Source organism: Myiozetetes cayanensis, unplaced genomic scaffold, assembly GCF_022539395.1.
Source record: "Myiozetetes cayanensis isolate MyiCay16 unplaced genomic scaffold, myiCay2020 scf21, whole genome shotgun sequence".
Lineage (NCBI taxonomy): Eukaryota > Metazoa > Chordata > Aves > Passeriformes > Tyrannidae > Myiozetetes > Myiozetetes cayanensis.
In genome coordinates this window covers 11269915-11292638 of record NW_026087423.1, presented here as the reverse complement: position 1 = coordinate 11292638, position 22724 = coordinate 11269915, and the positions used below count along the sequence as shown (strand labels likewise).

At 40.7% G+C, this 22724-nt stretch overlaps 1 protein-coding gene across 2 annotated transcripts in view; it reads right to left on the bottom strand.

Annotated features, from left to right (window-relative positions):
* Positions 1-22724, bottom strand: part of ADGRD1 (adhesion G protein-coupled receptor D1) — a 131839-nt gene that overhangs the window by 95454 nt on the left and 13661 nt on the right. For both annotated transcript variants that reach the window (XM_050318689.1, XM_050318688.1), the window contains 8 exons: positions 21301-21555; positions 19440-19504; positions 18463-18618; positions 15848-15907; positions 14551-14668; positions 13541-13651; positions 11799-11874; positions 8600-8741 (listed from right to left, as the gene is read on the bottom strand). In XM_050318689.1, coding sequence (XP_050174646.1) covers positions 8600-8741; positions 11799-11874; positions 13541-13651; positions 14551-14668; positions 15848-15907; positions 18463-18618; positions 19440-19504; positions 21301-21555 — 983 coding nt within the window. The remainder of the gene's footprint in view (positions 1-8599; positions 8742-11798; positions 11875-13540; positions 13652-14550; positions 14669-15847; positions 15908-18462; positions 18619-19439; positions 19505-21300; positions 21556-22724) is intronic.

Genomic DNA, 22724 nt, shown 5'->3' with positions numbered 1-22724 from the left:
TTCTCCCTCAAACTGCTCCACTTTACTATTATGGTTGTGACGATTCTACTGTTAATGCAGAACATATTCTAGTTTTCCCACTCAGTTGTCCAAGGCAATATTCACATTTCCCTGCAGAAATTAGGAATATTTAAAAGAAGGGAGGAAGGGGAGGAAATAAATTCATATTAAGTGGACTTGTAGAGTTTTAAATCCTCAAATCCTAACTATAAATTTATTCCTTTTGGAAACTGCCCACTATTTCTTTATCACCAGAACAGCAAAGTTGAAGACAACTTTTCAAACTAAACCTTCTGAGTTCCACAAAACTATACTGAACTCCCTCACATTCATCATTCCTGTCTAATGTGTGTGACCTGCCAATGGACAGCTTTCAAAAGATCCTGGTCCAATCCCTCTCAACTGCAAGCCAACATGGAGGAGTTCCATGCTCAAAAACTCAAATAATCTGTGATATAGAAGTATATACAAATGAATAAATTTCCTGTTACTATCCATATCCATCTATTTCTTGTACTCTCTTGGACACATGCACCCCAAAGCCAACCAAACAAAAAAAGTGTTTCAAGGGATTAGAAGAAATGCCTGTGGCCTTCCCACATGTTCTGACCCAGAGTATAAGCAATGGACCCTATTTTTCTCCAAACATGTTCCATCTTCACAGCCTTTCATTACCTGCTCATTTCCAGCATATTTTTTTGCATATGTTTCCAAGGCAGCAGAGCATAAATCAGGAAGGCAAAAATAGATTTAGTACATTTACAATTTTCTGAGTGAAGCATCATTCATTTTCTTTGCCTTTAAATATTGGCCATTCATGTCACATAAATCACTCCTGCAAGCTTAAGAGGTTTCACAGAGGCATGGGCAGACATGCCAGAAGTCATGGGGAACTGCAATAAAAGCATGTGATAATGTCTTGGATTGGTGGATGAGAAGTGCAAGCCCACTATCTAAAAAGTAAAAGAGCAGGAGCAAAGAGCTCAGACTCTGCAGAATTAATAAAAGTAGCCCAGCTCCCCCAACACTCAGCACCAGCCTTTTGAAGCTTGTGCAAAAAACAAGAGGTAATTTTATAGCTATTAAGTGGAAGCTTGCATGTAAAATTACCCACATATCAAAAGAATAAAACTCAGCAACTAAACTCAAAATTGAAAGCAAACTTTACTTGCATGTGTCCAAAAAACATTCAGTCACCTCGTGCAGCCCTCACTCTTGTTGCCATATCCACCTCAAAGGCAAAGGACTCATTTACAAAGGAACATGAGGACTTGTTTCATGGTAAATGAGTGATAACACAGGGACAGTTTTGTGCCTCCAAAGGTTTAAGCCTGTTCTGGTGTGGAAATTAAACCTATGAATTACAGCTTATTGCAGAGCAGCCCTGATCCTTACAGCAGCCCATCTTCACTATCCTTAACGAAAATCTATATTTTTTTCACTGCTGCACCTTTCTAGGTCTTTTTAGAATGGATTCCTACGAGAAGATAAGTCCTGGGATGTTTCTGTTAATAACATTAACAAAGCTATTCCTGCGCTGTTAAGAGATGTTGTATTTCATCATAATGACTACTGGTGTTTTAAGGTTGCCCAGGAGCAAGAAAATTAGCTGCAACTACGTTCATTTCTCATGTGAACTCAATGGATTCCCTGTATTCTTTATAGCGAGGACTTAACTTGCATAACAAAGTACCCAACCTTTGCACTGATTTTTAAATTACAGGCTTTATTATTATTTTTTTTCTTTTTCCTTAATTGTGGTACACCCTGCAAGTGTCACAGTTTTAGTTAAGTTCTTTCTGTCAAAGCCCCTCCAGTGAAAAATTATACCTGCAGATGTGGGCAAAGAGTCATCGTTTCTCCTCAATCAATATATAAATTAGTCAACACTTAACTTGCCATAAAAATAAATTGGTTCCACATTGATTTGTCTCTCTCGTGCTAGCATTAATATTTGTGTACAAATGGGAATTGGCTCTTCCCTTATTTTATTTTCTTATCAGCAGTGATGTTAAACAAATCTCAAGATATTGCATGCCCAGGAAAAAAACAGAGAAAGGATGACATTTGGGTACATTTTAGGGGCAAAAGTCCCACTGCCTCATTAAAAGCTCAAGGAAAATGTTCCTTAGCCTTGTGCCCAACTCCCTGAGCTGCAAGAGGACTATTTATCTACAGGAGCACTTCCCTATAAATGGAGCAGGGTTTAGAGAAGAGAAGGTCTATCTTTTCCTGGCACTTCACCACCTCCCAAGGAGAACCCCAGGAGGGCCCTGCCCAGACATTCAGGCTGCACTGACTACAATGAATGCTGATGCTCTCCTAGGACTCCTGGTTCTGGAGGTTTGAGGAAGCCACAGATGATGAGATGAGAGGGGATCAAGAGGAAAAGCCGCTAAAGCTCCACTGATGGAGCGCTCCGGAAAGGAGCACCGAGGAAGCAGGTCACAGTGGGGTTCTGATGGGAAGCACTCATGGCAGAAAGGAAAAAGAGCAGCAGCAACTCCTCAAAAATGAGGAGAGAAGCAGCTGTTTGAATGATTCAGTGCAATAATATGGCAGGAAAGATTAACACTTCGTGGTCAGGCAGACAATTCCCCAAGCGCTGTTTTATTAAAGTGAAGCACACGGAGCAAAGGGCTGAGATGGAACAGTGCTAAATCACTCCTAACGTGGCAGTACCTTAGTAAAACATGCATTTTCCCCCAATCAAACAAATCTTTAAAGTGGCACTTCCCCAGCTATCTCTGGGGGGAAACCAGCTGCATTAAGAATTCCCAATTTGCATCTAATCTTCATGTGAGGCCTCTCACACGGGGCGTATCAGCCAGCAGCCTGTAACTCTCCAAAACTGCAGCTGCACATGTTCCCCTGCTGCAAAGAGGAAAGAGAAAATAAACCCCTGGAGGAAACTACTTGGTTTGAAACTGGTGTACAAAAAGTTTTCTCGTGGATGTAAAGCAATTGTCTCTACAGTGCCAGTCAACAGCGAGGGATCACCAGAGCAGGGAGCTCTGCTGCACCATGCAGGGTGTGTGTGACTGCTCCCCTTCTGTCCCATCACCCTAGGCAGTTCTTTGCCCTTCTGTATGCCTGGATTTATACCAAGCTGCTCTTTCTATAAGCTGAAAGACAGTCAGCTGCCTTGTCAGGAAACACAAGAATTTATAGCTACTTTGGCTCCAGATTATCAAAAAGTGACTTCAGCGTGGTCAAAAGTCAAGGTCCATCCTACATAACCATATGAATTTTACAAAATATTGGTGTAGTTTGTAGTTTGACACCATTCCTTCCTCTGTCACCTCTCCTGACTTTTTCCAAAGCACATTGTGTTGCATTTCAGCCTTGACATTCATCTCTTCTGAATTTCTACCCTGTGCTGTAATTTCTTGGATCACACAAGTGAAACGTTAATTCTTCTCTAGTTGCTCCTGCTATGAAAAACATCTTGCTAGAAATAGAAATTTTTTTTTTCAGATAATAATTTTACAAAATGTACTGTTGCCTCATTACAAAACATCTGGGTAGGTCAAGACTAAGCTGTCTCCATCCACAAACTACCATCAGTCTTCACATGCTCCCACACACACTGAAGGTGTTAGTTGATATCTGTTATCTTTTTTTTTTTTTTTTTGCTGGAGACAGTGGTTCATCCAAGCTGCTGAAAAGTAGAGCATCATCGCTTTTTAAATCAGTTAAAAACTTGTCTGTGTGTCACTGAAATGTTCCTGAATAACAACTGACTGAGTAACTTTAGTGTATCGACCTCTGTCTCTTGGAGGACTTAATTCAGACAAGGTTTTGCTGATAAAGAGAAATGTATATATTCAGTGTTCACACTGAATGTCCTGCAATTACAGCCAATACTGTCAATGAACATGATTTTCTTGAATTACAACCTTTGATAGTTTTTCATATAAGCTCTGGAAAGAAAACAATATGTGTACAGAGAGCAAGCCCTCCCCACTCTCTGCACAGGGCTGACTGGCAAGGCTGCTTTATGACAAATATTGGATCAAAAGTATGAAATATTTAATGAGATTTAGAATTCTACTGTTAATAAAACAGCTTAACATGGTGACAACAGATCTGAGCCTGTGCAGTGTCACAAAGTACTGCTGGATCTCTCTCATCTTCATCCTGCTCCCCTGAGCAGTGGAAAGGAAGGGTCAGTCAAGAAAAGGTTCTATTAATGTAATTCTTCAATATGTAAAAAGTCTCAAGTAGAAAGGCCCTTGATGATGCCCAAATATCACAGGAAAAGCTATCTTGTATCTACAGAGAAAGGGTGAGAATTGCTTTTCACCCCCAGCTATGCCATTGTGCTATAAAAGCAGACACTGTGGATGGGAAGAGTGCAGAAGTTTTCCTCAGACTGGCAGAAAGAATAAAACACTTAATCACTTTATATTCTTATGCAAAGAAGTTAATTCTAAATCCTCGATGATGAAGACTTCTTGCAAAACAATCTTTCTAAAGCTGGTAATAGTTTCATAAGATAAAAGAAAGAGCAACAGAAAAAGGGGTTTTGGGGACTTTGCAACAAAATAAACTGTTGTCAGAATTGTCGTGATTAAAACACCATAAGTAATAAAACATACATATCTATCCTATCCACAGGAAGTCTTTTCTTCATAAGAAGGATTTAAACAAGTGATATTTTAATCTTGTGGGGAAAAAAAAAATGATGACTTATTCATCCTGAATCATGAGAAATTCCATTTTAAGCCAGAAAACCATTTCCCACTAATGGAAGCTCTACCAGCAATTTTTCTGCCTGCTCTGCTGGTAGACAGAAAGTCAACCAGCAATACTGGTCCCATGAGAATCCAGCTGTGAGCCTGGAACATCAAACCTAATGGCTGTAATTACTGATGTCCTTTTCTGATGGAGGTGAGCCTGCAGTCTGGTCCCCCTGGTCCTTGCACACATAAATTAACAGCCTGTGTATTAACTGTGAGGTGACTCCTCAGCTCCTGTGCTCCAGTTTAGCCTCCAGCCTGTCCCCCCAGTGCCCTCTGCCCCGTGGTGCTCTCTAGAAAAGGAAGCATTAAGATGTCATTTATATATAATAGATTATATTATGTATTTAGAGAGAGAGATATTCCCTGTGTTCTTGCCTAGTTGATTAGATATGAGCCTCAGTTTGCACTGCCTCATGTCTCAAAATGAGAAGCTTAACCATCTCAAAAGCTATGTAAGAAATGCAGCCAATTTCAGAGAAACCCAGAGAATCCTGGTCTAAGAGGAGGTTTAACAAACCACGAGTTAAGCTGTGGAATGACAAATGCTCTGTGAAGTTTTGTTTCAAGAGGTGATGCTCAGTTCACAGACATTTTCTTTGTAACTATTTCCTAAAATAGACATGGTTTATTTTACTCCCCTATTTTTTCCGTCTTGCTGAATGATTGGCATTTTTCCTATACACATTGGAAGAAAAAGAATTAAAAAGTCAGACTCAAACTTAAATATTAATAAAGAAAAACTGCTTGTTTGGACCTGACATTTTTTATTTTTTTCTTATTGCACTTTCCTCTGTTAAACTGAGAACATTATGTGGAACAAACAAACATTCAAATGTTTCTCCCCTTACTGCAGTATTTTAATGGATAAAACAGGTTTGTAAGCCAGATTTTATGCTCCCAGTTTAATCATACCATTCAATCATAAACTCAGATAAATAGCTTGACTGCTACTCTTTAAAGCACATACTTAACTGATCTTGCAGCCAGAATTTCTTTTACATTTTAAATTCTACTTTTATTTCATGAGGGGTCATGCTCAGCCAAATGAAACCACTTCAGAGTGAAACAATATGTAGTGGGAAAGAAAGGATCTGTGCTGGTATCCTATGAAAGCTTCCAGAGACATGCAGTCATTTCCCAATCTCCTTAAGTCAATTCCCTGGAACTGACTTCTGTAAATTTGCTTAAGTAATTTACTTAACTAAATTCTTAAGTAAATTGTCTGAATTTATATTGTTCAAAATTATTCCGTGGAATTCACTGGAGACACAGAGGAGTAAAAGAGAACAGATTTAGATTTAACCCACTGCTGCCACACTCCCACACAACTGGAATGATCTACTCATCCATTCCTTCCTATTAAATTTACCCATTAATTAAAAAAAATTATATTCTCAAAGCCACAGGTGTCAGAGGCGAGCAGTTTTCCTATCAAATTCAATGTATGTCCCATTTCAGCAGATCTGCACACATTCTGCTCAACTCCTTGCTACACCTCTCCCCCACAGACAAATATTCCAAGTATTTCTACCTACACCATAACTTTGTTTCTAAAGATTACTCAGAGAATTTAGAATCCATACATAAGATACCCAGAGGGTTGGTTCTGTTCCTCACTGGTTAATGCCCTTTCTTTTTTAGCAAATTCACATGAACAGCAAAAAAAAGCAGAGCAGGTAACCAGATGTATTCCCATTGCCCAGATCTCATAGCTTTATTCATTCTCTTTACAAACTTGTATGCCAGGCTCTCCTTTTAAACAGCTATTCCAGTGATAAATTACATTCCTTCACTAGGAAATCAATATCAATTAAATACAGCAAACCACGACTTAAATAAAATATTTTATGATGTCAAAGCAGATTTTTCTGATTGAACACGCCTGGTGATTTCAGAATGTTTTGGTGCTTGAAGGCTTTTAGCATTTGGATTTTTCACATCCCATCTGGAATTTTAAAAGGAAGCTTAGAAATCAAGCTGGGAGATCAACAAAGTGCTTCACCATCAGGTAACACTGAAATTAGGGTCTGGAACAAGCACATAAAATACCTCCCACTCTTACATATAGTTTTGCTTTGGAAAACACTGGGGAAATGGTTATACAGATACAGTCAGACTGTGACTTTTCTAACCCCACTGGTGGAGAAAGAGTCTCTCTTGCATCTCTTGAGCTTCAGCCAAACTTGCAGGTTTGGACAGCTGATAAGATGCAAAGCCCAGCAGCAGATTGTTGCTGGAGGCAGTGAATAAGCAGGTGAAGAGTTCCCTGTCTTTCAGAGGGGTGAACCTGCTGTGCCTTCCCCATCTCCTTTCAGGGCTTTGTGCCTAAGAACAAAACCTAACCCAGTCATTGTCCCAGCACAGCTTACTGGACTGAATTCAAGATCGTGCTCTCTGCACATTTAGAAATACTTCCTCCCTCGAAGTTCTCAGAAGTTTAAATATAAATGTATTTCCATGACTGGCTTCAAACAGCACTGAGCTTGCAACTTTTTCAGTTGCAATAGGATGTTTCTCCAACTTCTGAGAGGATTTAAAAAAAAATAATAATAACCAAAAAATGTAAAAACCCCCAAACCAAAGTCAAACCCCTACACACACAAAAAAGAAAACACCACAAACCAAACCCAAGTCACACCTGAACAGGCAACATTTCTACCTGTATACCATGATCCAAGCCAGAGAAAAGAAAAAAACCACAGGTTTGTTTAACAGCCTCCTAGCAAATCATCATAACTACAGCATGAGGAGGTGCCTGGACAAATAAAGCAAAGTGCAGCTTGTAAATTTTGTCTACACAAAATACAGTCTTCACAAGTGCCCTCCTCTAAAAGGCCACCAGGGACCTTCAGGAGTCCTTAGTTTGAAAAACTGTCAGCAGAACAACACACCTCACTCCTACCCCTTGGGGATTTTTCATTTCCTTCCTGTAGCTTGCTCCATCTTCATCAGAAGCCCAACAGGAAGAAGGTAAACTGGCTTGAAAACAGCCATTGGAAGAAAAATATGATACAGAAGAACATCTAAGAGATGTTTTCTAGGAAATATTTAAGAGTTGAAATCTTCCCTTGGCATTTCCATTCAACGCTGTAAGTGGGTCAGAGATGCTGCACTGCCAGCACCTCGGAGTTGAACTCCACTCTTCTCCATTCCACTGACAAGAAAAAGAGACATCTCTTTCTCCAAGAGCAAACAAACCCAGCTATTATTCCAGTTTCTTGCTGGAATACGCTAATTTGGGGAAATGGAAACATCTTACTGAAAGTGATCAGTTTTATTCAACCTTTTCTCCAAGTTTGCTCAGATTCTCATATTTTTGGCCCTAATTTCTCAGATTCAGAAAGTTCTGCTCTCTGGAAAGGGCAGTTCAGACTCAAACAGGGATTTGAACCCAGCAGATGCTCTGCCCATCATACTTCCACCTGCCCTTGGAGGAGTTCCTTCTCTGGGTTGATTCATTCAGAACCCCTCAGTTATCTCAGTGTGGACGAAGACCAAAAGCAAAAAACCACAAATGAATTCTTGGGTTTGGCCACTCCAACGAGAAAGCAGCAATTTACCCCGCTCTGTTGCAGGCAGCACAAACACACCCTTAGAGCAGCACACACAGAAAGGCCTAAAGCTGTACTTGTCACTTCACCCTCCTCTTCAACGTGTGCACTAATCAGCCTTTTGCAGTGATGGAAACAGGAGTCAGAGTGGTTGGGGAAGCATTATATTGTAGCCACAAACACCATCTCAGTTGCTACGAAAAATGCCCATGAAAACGATGAAACACAAAGAAGTCATCACAGGCACTGAAGTTTCAAACAGCCCTGACTGTGACCTAAACTGGGAGTTGCCATTTCACTTACCAATTTGTGGGTGAGCTGGATGGTGATGAGAGGAGATCCTGACAGATTGTGGGACAGCTTGGGTAGAGGCTCCACTTTGATAGAGATGAGATAACTGGTTGCTGAGATCATATAACCTTTGTAGGCAGCAGCTTCAGCAATCCTTGGGAAGAAGCAAATATATTAAAGAAGAAGAACAGCTTTTTTTTTTAGTTCATCCACAACACCCCCCAACAAAGGAACACAGGACCTCCTTTTTCCATTCAAGCCAGTTAATTTCTATAGGGGAGCAAGATCCTACAGGTCCTACAGGACTGGAAGAACAGCTGAACTTGACTCTAAATATCTGATTTATCCAGGTAATACATTTATTCTAGTCTGAAGTAATTTTGCAATACATAAGAACCCTTTTATTTCTGCTTTCAGCTAAAACTTATGACTTTGGGATTTTTGCACATTTAGGTGTAACTGAGATCCATTTGGCTGCAGGGTGACATTTTTTACACTACCAGTAACAAACTGTACAGGAGTAAAATGTTCTCTGTCATCTGCCTTTAGAGCATGTGAAAGAATGGTATTGACTATAAGAAATACGAGCCAAAGCAAATTAACCACCCCTATGGGCTTGCAAACTTTGCCCACCACTGGAAAGAGCTGGCTTGCAAAGCACATTAAAAGCCACTTTATTTACATTTACCACCTGTTTGCAATGCTTTCTTTTTTTTAAATTTCTTTATTTTATTTTATTGTCTTTATTTTTCTTCTTTTTCTTTCAGGAAACAAGAGAAAAAGTCATGCCAGACATTCAAATAACTGCAGTGAGCTCCTTGGCAGGGTCAAACAGAGCAGAACTCATTTAGCACAGCCCCAAGCACCAGTCCTCAGGTCTGACCTCAAAAAACCCATCAGGATCAGAGATTACTTCTGCTCCCAGTAACCAGCATGTCAATGGAATTCGTTCATCTGAGGGCAGAATTTGCTCCTCTGGTATGAAAAGTTTAAGTTTAGAGAAGGACTAATAATGCTCAAACCATTATCTGACTCTTTGGGATTTCTCCTACACAGATTAAGGGGAAGGATGTTTTTTCCACACCCTTCATCTGCTGTTTTAACTCCAGAGAGCTTGGTGAAGTTTGAAACGTGGAAAAAATCGTCATCACAAGCAGAAAATAGTGTTTCTGTGCTTGCACAGGCCTTTCTTCACCATGGCCCTGGATGTCAGATGGCAGATTTACACAAACTGTACGTGAGCAGAACTGGGTTCAAAATATTGTTATGTTTCAATTTACTTTTTTTTTAAAGAATCAAAAGTTACTCCCTTTAGAAACTGCTGTTTATGTAGTTTGAAAATAGAAGTCATCTGTGTGTATAGCACAAAATCTCCGAGAGTTTTGGGTTTGGTTTTCCACCACAAAAGAAAAAAAAAATTGCTCCTAAGAAGAAAATGGACAGGCTTCAAATTACAGGTGTTCAAGTAGCCCAGTGCTAGAAAGAACATTAAAAAAAGCCTTTAAAACAAACTACTCTGTGAAAAAGTTGTTATTCTACTGAAAAGTAAGCAAAAAAGTTATAATAGCAGAGCACAAAAAAAGAAAAGCAAGCAGAAGTGCATACTTATTTTTAAAACATTTTTTCAATACCTGGGGTTTGTTTCCACAGAGGAAAAATCACTAAGCTAGCATTCCCTGTATTATTACCTTTTTAGATGCTGTTTTAGACAGATCTGCACCTACAATTTTATAGACACGATTTTGTAGTCCATTACACACTGCAAGCAGCTCAAGTACTTTGAATTAACTATAGAAACCTAGAAAACATTTTTCCTCCCATGTCTTTGTGCTTCACTTGAACATTGTGACAGGGCCAGATCACTCCTTCTGAAAAAGAGTGCTAAAAACACACACAGCTCAGGGGAACAGGAGTGTTGTCCTATTCCACCAATTTCAGAGAATGTGCACAAATATGACACAACTCTTTTATTTTGCTAGGTCAGAGCCCCAGGATCTATGACAATGCACTAGGACACAGTGCTTTGCTATTCAGGCATCTTTACTCACACTGTGCTTGCTAAACCTTGACCTAAGCCAGGATCATATTCATTCCCTTTCTCCCTTTGAAATATTATTATTTTCTTATTAGCTTATTATCTTAATAAATTGCATCGATCCTCCTGTCTGAAAAACAAAAGCTATCATAAATTATTGCCTCTGTTTCTTCAGGTCAGTATGAAATATTGCACATTAATGACGTGGCTCCCTGGCAGCCACCTGCTAAGTGTCCTTTGGTTTGAGAGAGCAGGGCAACCAACAGCACAGCTTGCTGTTGATTTAGAAATGTTATGTAGCAATAGTTGTAGGATTATCTCAGGGTGATCAGCGTGGATTGTGATCCAACCTGGATCAATCAAGCCGGGATTCTTTACCCTGAAGTTCCCAAGACCTCCCATGTAACTCTGTCAGGAAAGGAAAGCAATCCCTGACATTCAGGAGAGCTGAGATGCTGCATCTTTCCTGCTGTCAGAAACAACGCAGCAAAAAGTCACAGATTGGAAAAGACTGCAAGTGTAAACTGCTCTGGGTACCCCGGGGAAAAGCAAAGGAAAACACAAAGTCATGCACTTGCCTAAAAGGAAAGTGTAATGATTTACATGAATTGGCCTTGCAAAATCCCCTGGGGAACTGTATTGCAGGGAGGTATACAGCTCTGCATTTACTTTATCTTATCTGCTAATGATTTCCCTGATGTAGCACATAAAACAAAGGGTCTTTAAAGCATTTCCTGGTCTCCTGTTATAAAATCACCTTACGGGGTTTCTAGGATTAGGATTCAGATTTTTGTCTGAAGAGGGATTTTATGCTTTCTTATTTGTTTCACTTAAGTGCAAGCTTTATCTTTATATGTGTCAGGAGAAAAGATGCAATTTTCTTTTATGAGACAGATTAAAATGATGATTTGCTGGTCCCAGATCAGATGAATGGAAGGAGAAGACAAAGAAAGACAAACATGTCGCTAACGGGAATCTATTTTATTGCAACGAAAAATAAAACATCTAATGTAAACTTTAATCTCTCTCTGGTTAATGACTACATGTCCTCAGTACTGCAGAATCAGGATTATGGCTTGTAATTTACTTACAGCTGGTAATGGCATGACTGTTAGAAAGGTGTATCACCAAGGTAATAAACAACCTGCTACAGCACGAGAGGTCTGAGCTACTCACTTGGTATCCATAGGGTCGATGTTATGAAAGAAATAATGCATGTTATGGTAAAGCAGGCCGACAATGGTGATCCAAGCTGTGAAAAAAAACAACAGGAGTTATTCCTCAGGGCAACAGTTCTAAGCAAGAGGCACTTCTCTCCTAGGCCTGAAACTCGGTGTTAATGAAAAGCCTCGATTTACGTCCGCTTTCATGTCTTTGCTTTGGCGGAGTTCTGATTGTTCTTTTGAGTAAGTGAAAAGGTCTGAACACATCGTGCAGCTCGAGAGACGGATATCAAAAGTAAAATAGGAGGAAGCCTGTCAGCTGTCACTTATTAATCCCACACACAGCACCAGGACAGGTCTCAGGACACACCAGAGTCTCAGTAACCCCAAGGCCACTTCACCACCACCTACACGAACTCGTGAAACTCAAACACAGGCAACCAGTTCCGATGTTGGTTTTCTGTTTGCTGCCCACATTCCTGTATTTTTTTGGGCTCTCCAGCATCTGAGTGAAGAGACAGATGTGTGTTTTCTAAGAGTGAGCCACACAGATGTCTTTTACTACCCCTTTTGCTGGGTTCCAAGTATTTATAGTGTCAACTGTTTAAGGTGAAATAACAGATTTTTTTAGGTTAGCTCATCTGGGCAGTGCAGAAGTGTGGCCTGAAGGCTGATATTGCTGGAAAAAGAATAAAACATTTAATGCATTGCATAATTTCAGGATACGGAGCATGACAACGTTCTGAAGGAGATAAAAAACCTGGATGGTGAGAAATTTTTATGAGTGGGAAAGGAAAAAAGTCCTCTCACATGCTGTTTTTGGCATTTTACAAAGTTGGTTTACAATTAAGAGTTATTCAAACCTCAGAGCACTTGCAGTCTCCAGCCAGAGCCCCTGCCAGTGCAAAGAAACAAAGCTGTCATCACAAATCAGGCAGACAGTTCAGTAATTATCAGAGAATTTCTCACTGCAGGTTATTTTCAGCTAACTTTGCACTTTGTGAAAAGGGACTGACCATCCTTCACCAGAGGTGACTGCAGAGAGGTCTGGGGGTGAGCAAATTCTGTGTGTTGGAATTTAGGGCACATGGGTCAGATTTTCAAAGATTTGAGGATGGGGGTGGATGCTTTTGTAAACAATTCCCTCAATCCCTGAATAAAACATAGACAATTAACTTCCAATATTGGTTTTTTAGAGTCTTGAATAAAGCTGCAGGTTTTTTGCCATACCTTGCTTTTGAGATTATTAAAATTTCAGCTTAGGCAGGGATTTCTGAGTGCTGCCTTTTTGCCATGACTGCAGCCTATATCTTCATTTTTGTTTCTGTAGCTGCTATTGCTTAAACCTGTCATTTTATCATTTAATTTTATACAAAAGAGTAATTTTGCATGAAGGGGTAAGCAATACCTAATCTGACAACCTGGAATTTCTTGCAAATAACCAGTTCAGATGATTAAAACAAATTTACGAGATTGTGGCTTCTCTAATATAAAAATGTGTCAAAATTAAATGGCTTCAATCTCTGTGGCCCAGCTCTATTATTCAAAATTAATTCAAGTAATATGAAAACTCCACCATATGAATCATTCATTGGTATGACAGGACAACTGCTGCCTCCTCAGAGCCAGTACAATCAACAGGCATCAAATCACTTACTTGGAAAAATAAAGTGAACCAAAACCTGTTTTCAAGCAAAACCATTTTTGGATACCCTGTGTATACGACTCCACTCCTCCCCTTAATCTTTTCCTTACCTTTTTCATGGAAAGCTTCACTGGGAATGGAAATATAACTCTGCCCTCGAGATGGAAATCGATAGTGGGACAAATTCAGAGTCTGAGGATGCATTTTGAGCAGAGTGTAATCTGTGTGATAACCCAAACAAAAATATCAGAAAATCAATAGCCTCTACAACCTACTTGACTGTTTAACTAGACTTCCCTAATAGCTATTGCAAGTCTTGAGTTTAAAACCCCATATGTTTGCAGAAAATACAGTAAATTCCCCAAGTATAAAATTGCCTTTTATATCTGACTCCTTTATGACAGAAAAGGTGGTACGTGCACTGTTAATATACCATGGATCACTTCACCCAGGCTCAAATACTGAGCTTACCAGGGCAAACAAAACAGATTAATAGCTCTCTTCCACTGACATTTGAAGGCATTATTTCAGTCCTCCATTTGAGAATCCCAGTGCCCAAGAGAGCACATGCAGTGATTAATGGTGCTGGGGACTGCTCAGGTTATTTACCCCTCAAGGCACAGCAGAATGCCAGAAGAAATAAATTACCTTTGATACCTGTAGCATCCAAAGATGCAGATGAAATGAGGGTGCTAGGATGCTAAACAGCAGTAAAATAAAATAAAATTCCGCAAAAAGGTCAAAACCATTCCTATTATTTTCAGTCTCTTGCCAAAATTAAGGTTTTGTAGCATCCAGACACCTGCGACTTCGAAGTGCTGCACGAGAGCTCTAGGCCCTTTAACTCTATTAGCATAGAATTACCAGATTCTCCACATCTAATTCATATTCTGAGTTCCTCCCCAGATAACCTCGAGGGAGTTCAAGCCCAGTCAGAGCTGATTACCTCTGGACTAACTGCACAGTCATCTTTCTACAACTGAAGCTCCGGTTTGCATTCGAAAGAGGAAAATGCCATGATTCAATTCCCCCCCCGGTGTTGGCAGAGGAGGGGCTGCGAGCACAGAAGCATTTAGGACACCCAGGCAGCCCAGATGGAACCTCCCCTGCTAAATCCCACCTGCCACAGGCGACATGCCCTCGACGGTCAAGGGAAGGGAGTCCTCGTCCAGGTTGCACGTCACGTGGGACATCACCGTGTCGATGGTCTGGATCAAACTGCCCAACACGAGGGCTGTCTGAGGGGGGAAGGAAGAGAAGGATCTGCAGCAAAGGAGCTGCCCTTCACAGCACAAAACAGCATGGTGCCAGGTTAAATCCCCGCCTGGCTCACCGTTCGGCTGCCCCTGAGCCAAGCGTGGCCTTTCCCACGTCTGGTGGGTAAAATGTTGCACAAACTGATGCCATGCAGAGCCTAACTACATAAAATCCTATGTTAATGGAATGTCTGCAAATGACTGTTGCTCCCACCGGCATTTGACAGTCAGTTATACTCAGGATTCAGCAGAATGAGGCCAAGAACTGTGAATAATTTTTTTGACAATACTTAAAGATCATTATCAGATCTGTATTGGAACACAAGCTGAGAAACTGCAGTTTCATCTTGTTAAAGTGCTCCTCAGCATAAAGCTACTTTAACCCTCCAGGTTGAAAACTGATCCATAAAATCTCAGAGTTAATGCATGTTTCAGTTTTATCTGAAATCCATTTACACCAGAGATGATCAAGGATTTCAGGCTAAGAACCTAAATCAATTAGACATCTTTTTGTCTTAAAAGCATTTCAGACTTCATTGAGACCTTGATTTGCTTTAGCCTCTCCTTCTGTCAGTTTAAAAGCTCTCTGCTCTGAAATCTGTGCTTTCTTAAAATCTCAGGAAGTTCCTGGATTCACCCTGCAGGTATTCCTTGGCACAGTAATAGGTAGACTGGAAAAGAAAGAAGATTGATACAGGTCACTTCTCCCCATATCAGGCCTAATCTCTCTCAAAGCTTCAGATCACAAGACAGGTAAGCACCACCACGTATTTCACGTGCATTGAAAAACATCAATCTACCAAAAAATAGGAACTTTTAAATATCAAAGGTCAGTGCTAAAAAAGGAGTGGTTAAACACTTGCTTTAGTGACAATGTCTGTTCTTTTGTAAATACAGTTTTGTTTTGTTCATCCTGAAATACATGGAAACAGCAGCAGATAAAGTTCCTTTATTTTAACCCTCAAAAACATAAGAGAAAATTATATATTTTTTCCCTGTGGATCTTCACTGTAAATATGGAAGTGACAGATGAGAAAATAAGTAAATCATAGTGCTGAAAAAGCTCTAACAAGCATAATAATAGATACAACCAGCTCCATTATCATCCATGTGAATTTATGCAACCAAAGTAATCTACAAATCCAAACCCATTTGTCTTACCTGTGGTCCATCAATCAGGTTGGGCAATAACATAAAGTCTTCAACAGCTTTTAAAAATGCCTGAAAGACAAATAAAACTCCGTTATTTGATTATTTATTAATCAGTTACATCCCCTGGCAAGGATCCAAGGCAGATCTCTGCTAGGATTTGTCTTAGGTTTATGCCAACATGACAGGACCACTTCCATTCAAGTCACAGATTCACCTCTACCTGCCAGCACTCTCACCACGTTCTGCATGGTGACATTTTAAAGCAATAGTTTATTTATTAAAAGCAACAGCACTGTGCAACTCCCAGAGTGCAATGATCATTCTACAGCTGAGCTAACACTCAGTGAACTTATTCTGAACTGAACACCAATTTTCCCATTTTATCTAAACTCATATGACATCAATAGAATCATAGAATGATTTGGGTTGGAAGGGACATTAAAAATCATCTGGTTCCAGCCCTGCTTGCATGGGACAGTTTTCACCAAACCAGGTTGCTCCAAGACCCATCCAACCTGGCCCTGGACACTTCTAGGGATGGGGCATGCACAGCTCCTCTGGGCAACCTGTGCCAGGGCCTCCCCACCCTCACAGGGAAGAATTTCTTCCCAATATCCCGTTTAAACCTTCTCTCCTTCAGTTTGAGGCCATTCCCCCTTGTCCTGTCACTACAGTTCTTGATGAAGGGTCCCTCTCCATCTTTCTTTCAGGCCTCTTTTAGTCCTAAATCACCACATTTTTCCACAGCACTGGTTAAATTTCCCCTCACTTTGTACAGTTTTTTAGCTGCTTAACTTTTGCACTTAAAGGTTGGGTTTTGGGGTCAAGAGCTGTCACGGTGGGCACCGTTCAAGTGCTCAGCACAATCTACTCACAGTCCTAAGGAGTCTTGCTAACACACACAAATAGAAGGAGAAGAGGGAGAAGATGGCACTGAAGATTAAGAGAAACCCCCACAACTCCTGCTTAAGCTTCTCTATTAAAATGTCTTTATAGAATAACTGAATATAAAAGAAGTTCCACTGTGAAATGTGGAAGGCATGACGTAGCAAAACACAAGCCAGGTTTGTCAGAAGCCACTCATTATAAGTGCGTGTCAGCAATCAGAAAGTTTATTGCATATCACTTAAATCAAATTTCCTTGTGCTGCGAGGCATGCAACAATCAGGGCAGAGATAACTCCACAGAAAATCACATGCATGCTCAGTGCCTGTCTCTCAGGGAATTAGCTGCAGACAATACAGAGCCCCAACCATCAATCAGACAAATGACAGAGTCGGGATGTATGATCAGGGCTCTCTTGTGTTTATTTCCCAAAATAGCTCTGCTAAAGAAAATCATGTCCCACATTTCTGTCTGCAAATCACTTTCATGGCAGACAAAGCAGCATCAGACAGCATGAATGAGCAGCCCAACAGCAGCTGGAATGATGTGGGGAACAGGTATGTTGTCTGGCGGGGCAATGTTCCACTCGCAATTTAGAGCCCACACAAATTTTTCAGCAGAACAAAGGAAACGATGTATTAGAGCTTTTTAGGAGGGGTTTTGCTAAGTATTAAACTGTGACCCGTGAAATCCCAGCTTTACAGTTTGCAGACTCCAAGCTTTTAACACGACCTATCAACTGCTGTCCCTGTCGTTTGCAGAAGCGTTTATTTATTTTGTTTGTCTGAGTAAAGCATCCTTGTCACCCTGCTATTACCCCCAGGCTTAAAGGAACAATCACCAGCGGGGCCAGAGCTGATTACTGTAATAATAGCTTTCTAGCCTGCTGAAATCAGGGAATTAGATGCCCATCATTTTACACCAGGCTAACTTTATGTTAGCAGAACATGACCCCACAGTCTCAGCTCAGACTGCAGAAAATGCCACCTTCTTTTTTCTCTCTGTGGATTAGCTTAAGTTGCTGAGGTTGGGAAAGCCCTTTAAGATCACTGAGCCCAACCAGTAACTCAGCACTGCCAAGCCCAACACTAAACCACGTCCCCAAGTGCCACATCTACACATCCTTTATGCCTACCATCTACCTCCAGGGATGGTGACTCCCACTTCCCTGGGCAGCCTGTTTTAGGGCTTGACAGCCCTGTCAGTGAAGAAATTTTCCCTAATATCCAATCTGAACCTCATCTGGTCAACTTGACGCTGTTTCCTCTTTGTCCTATTGCTTGTTATTTGGAGAAGAGATAATTGCCACGTGGCTCCATCCTCCTGTCAGGGAGTTGTAGAGAGCAATAAGGTCTTCCCTGAGCCTCCTTTTCTCCAGGATGAGCCCCCCCAGCCCCCTCAGCTGCTCCTCATCAGACCTGTGCTCCAGACCCTTCCCCAGCTCTGCTGTCCTCTGGACACGCTCCAGCACCAAAATATCTCACAGTGAGAGCTCCAAAGACACCAAAGAATATCTCCAAGAACCAATGAGATCTTTAAACCCTTCTCTCTGGTTGAAGCTCACCCCCCAAGGCAGTTCCTGCTTTTCTCATATGTATTTTGTGCAATAAGCAAAACCTTTCAAAACCGCTTTCACTATTCCAGGTTCTGGAGAAACTTCAGTGCCACCTGGCTGCACACACAGGTGTGAGAGACACTTACAGGTGTGAGAGACCCTTACAGGTGTGAGAGACCCTTACCTCTGTGAGGCTCAGAGCAGTGTTTTCTGACAAGGATTCGTTGGGCAGGCTGAAGGACACGTTCTCCAGGTACCCCAGCGAGGTGTCGGGGGAGCGGAAATTCCCTCTCTCCTGGGTGAGGTTGGTGATGATGGGTCGATAGGCGTTTGTGGAGAGCTACAGCAGGGGCACAACTCAGCACAGGTTATTCCATAGGGACATCAGGATTTAGGGGTTTAGCCCGAAACGGAGCTCAAGGCACAGCAGACTGCTGTGGTCACACACAGGAGGCTACAGAAGCCAAGGGAAAAGGAAAGCACGTGGATGGATGAGATGGATAGATGGATAGAGAGATAGATAAATAGATGGATGGATGGTAGAACAACCAGAATATTCAAAGATTAATTTCTTCATTAGCAGTTTCTGTCTGCCAGGGTTTCCTGAAAGCATCTGTGAACAAGAACTAATAGAACTCTGATACTGCAGAAAGCAAGAACGTGACAATACACTGCAACAGCTAATTGCACATAGGCTGATTACAGCTAATTGTGTCTATTCTCCATATGAAAAAAATGGATTTTATTTTCATCTTTTTCATTGCACTTTCACTAAACAGATGAAAACCAGTTTTGTTATTCTGGTGGTTTGTGGGTTTTTTTCTAATTTTAAAAGAAACAGAAGGAAAAATTATCAAAATGATTTTTCATGTCCTACATCTTTAAAATTAAATGTAATAATTCAGAAGTTGCTACTTTTTCCCCCTTTTTATATAGAAAATATTTTATTTAACAATGAATTTCTTCTTCTGTCTTTCTTTAGGAGTTCTGTAGTACTTCTATCCTTCCACAGTGGCTAAAAATTCTCCCTATGCATATCCAAAAGTATTTATAATTGGGGTTATAAATAAGTGCCACTGATGCAAATTATGAAGTGAGATGTCTGTATGTAATATATGCACATTCTGACATTACAGGAAAGAGTTAGGAGGACTGTCCTACCACAGGTTTTGCAGTGGTTGTCATCAGAGACCATGGAATTGTTGAAGAAAGCAAAACTTGCACACCTGGTGAAATACAAACACAAATGAAAACGCTAACAAATCTGACATTTAAATATCAGATACATATTTTTATATATATATATTCCCACTGCAAGCTGAATCAGTTCTACCTGGAAGGAACAGATCTGCTTGTTTAAGACATTTAATTTTCCAATTCTCTCATCAATTTTATTTCCTAATCTTTGTACGGACGAGCACTGCATCAGTCTAAATCTTAAATCCTCAAACCTTTGTGGGCAAACAGGAATTTCAAGCGTTATGATTCAATTAAAAAAGGGCAACTGTACATTTAAAACACTGGCATCCTCTTTGTTCAACAGCTCCTTCCCCAACAGACTCAGAGGCCCCAAATCTCCCTGCAGGGTTTCAGAAGGGAGCTACAAACATCAGCGTCCAGCAAACAGATGTTTTGAGCCCCTGTAAGATTTTTTCCAAACTAAAGCATAGAGGAGAGGGATAGAAACTTCAACCCTGACCAGGATCTGCTGTTGTGGAAAGGCCCTTCCACGATACCCTGATTATTTCCCGGAGTGAAGATTGGAGAATGGGGGAGCTGAGGGTGGTTGCTGTGAGTTCACAAGAATTCAAGGGGTTAAAGAAAGAAAGAGCTCCCTTGGTATTTACATAAGCCATAGCTGTGTGACAGTGAAGCAGGGCACACATATGGATGAATCAGGGCAATCTGAAAATCTGCTGCTCCTGAGTCGAGCAACATAACATTCTTCTTGAGTTACATTAATCAAAGGGTCTGATTTATGGAAGCTTTGAGGTGGATGGTGTTATAGTAACCCTCGATTGTTGTGAAAGGCACAGCAGCCAAACACAAAAGCATTTTTTCCAACATGACCAGAGCATTATAAATTTTTTTTTCAAGTTTTTAAAGCTATTTCCTGTATCAAATGACTACCAAATGAATACTCTCACAATCAGAAGCTCTGAAGACTTTCAGAGGAGTCACTTTTTAAAATAAAAAGGTTTTAATATAAAATACTATAAAGGTTTTAATATTTTTAAAATTTCACTTGAGTGAAATTCCTACTATTTGTGTGGCAAATCAAATAGATTGCTTCATTATATACCAGGTGGAAGGTTTTCTTTTTCAGTGACTTCAATTCCACATCAACTACTTTACTTTTTTTTTAAATACATTCAGTATATATTTGATTGGTATAATCAAACCTCCAAGTCACAAACAAGCACATTCTCATTTCCAGGCACACATCAGAAGTTCTGTGTTATGAAAACGGTTCCCATGGGTTTAAAAGCACATGAGTTATGGGTGTAACTGCTTTAGCTCTCAGAAACTTAGTAAGAATAAATGAAGGCAGGGAAAGTTCCAGCAAAGCCAAATGTTCCATCCAGGTGCCCCATACCTTTATTCCCAAGATGGATGCTTTCTAATTGCTGCTCACACTTATTAGCAACAGCCTTTCTCGTAGTGAAAGGTTTATTATAAGAATCCACAGAACCACTGACAGGATTTACTGGCCAGGCTTTGTCTTTGTTCTAACCCTGATTCTTTGCCTTTCCTACTACATTTCAACTGGTCTCTTTTCTTTTAGTTCCCAAGCAGTTAATAAGTCTTTATCACTTCAGGTAAAGGAGCCAGAACCCGAGATGAAGAGGCTGCACATGCCAAGGCAGCTGAGTGCCTCAGTGACATTCACACCTGGCATTTTGCGCCTCTAAAAGTCACCCTGAACAGCTGAGAGATGTAAAACTAACGCAAGTCCCGCACAGGAAGCGTTTGCAGGTCAGCATCTTCCGAGGTGATGAACTGTAAGCGTGCAGATACTCACCAATAGCAGCTGTGAAGTACTGCTCCACCTCATGGGGGGTCAGAGCCCTCTCCCAGATGATGAACTCATCGAATGCCCCGTTCACGTAGCGCTTGCTCTGGTCCCCCTCTGTCCCCGTCAGGAGGTTGGCACTGGGGTCTCCATAATCGTAGAAAACTTTCCCATCTGGGTCCGTTGTGTTCAGAGTCCCATTGACATAGACCTTCAGTCCTTCTCTTGATTTCCAAGTAAAGAGAATGTGAGTCCAGTAAGGGCCTGCAGAACATCAGAAGCCACGGCAAAAGCCATGAATCAACTCCATTTAGGGCCTTTCCTGCTCAGTGTGGTTTTGCTGACTCCTGCAATGCTTTGGAGCTGCACAGGAACTGCTAAGAGTGACTTATGGGATGCTGATGTCCTATGTATTAATCTTTACACCCGTGGGGAAGCCCATGCTTTGGCAGAATGCCTGTTAGCTTTTGTCTGAACCTGGGCTCGCTGCAGCTCCATAAATCCCAGTTGTTGAGTGTTGCTGGCCAAGATTTGAGGTCTCTTCAATACTGTCTCAAAACTCAGCTCAGCAAGAACAGCACAAAGGCTGCAAGAACTGGAGAACAAGCAAACAGACTAATTAAAAGTTGTCACTGTTTCTTTGTTGTGTTTGAGAGGTGGAAAACACAATATCAATTTCCACTTGGATTGGATAAACCATAAAGGTGTGAATTATGCTTACCATTTAGCAGCTTTTCTCTTAAAATAAGATTTCCAAACTGATTCATTAAACTTTACAAAACTTTGCTACTATGAGGTTAGAAAGTCCTGTTTTAACAATGCCCAAGTAGTCAAATTAGGGCAAAAAAATATTATTGGATGTCATTAGCATGACCAGAAGACCAGAATTTGTTGCAGTCCCTAGATATTATAACACACAGTTTAGATAGAAGCAGCAAGATATGTGATATACCAGAATGTTTATTAATACTATGGCATGGCATAGAAAACTTGACACTCAACAGATAACAAAATTATGACAGCACTAAACACACACTTAGATAGTTACCAAATAAAGTCTTAATTTAGGAGGCAGCAGAGACAGCCCACCAGTTTTGGAATATACTGAGAACTGTCAGGGATTAACCAGCATTCTTTGCTCATGTTTCCATCTAAACATGCATTAATCTATTGATGTCAATAGCAACTCCCCTTCAGAAACAACTGGGAGCTGAGTCCAAGGCCTGTTACTGAGTGGTAAATGTTTTACAGTAAAATACCACTTTTGCAGTTTGTACTTTATCTCTCTCTCCCCTCACCAAGAGAATTCTTAAGCACAGGGATCCTGTAGCTATTTTTATACATCTGCTTCTCCTTCCTGATGTTGTGCTCTTACCACTGCCTCTGTCTGCAAGGATGGAGTAAAAAGTGACAAAGAAATTACTTTTTTTTTT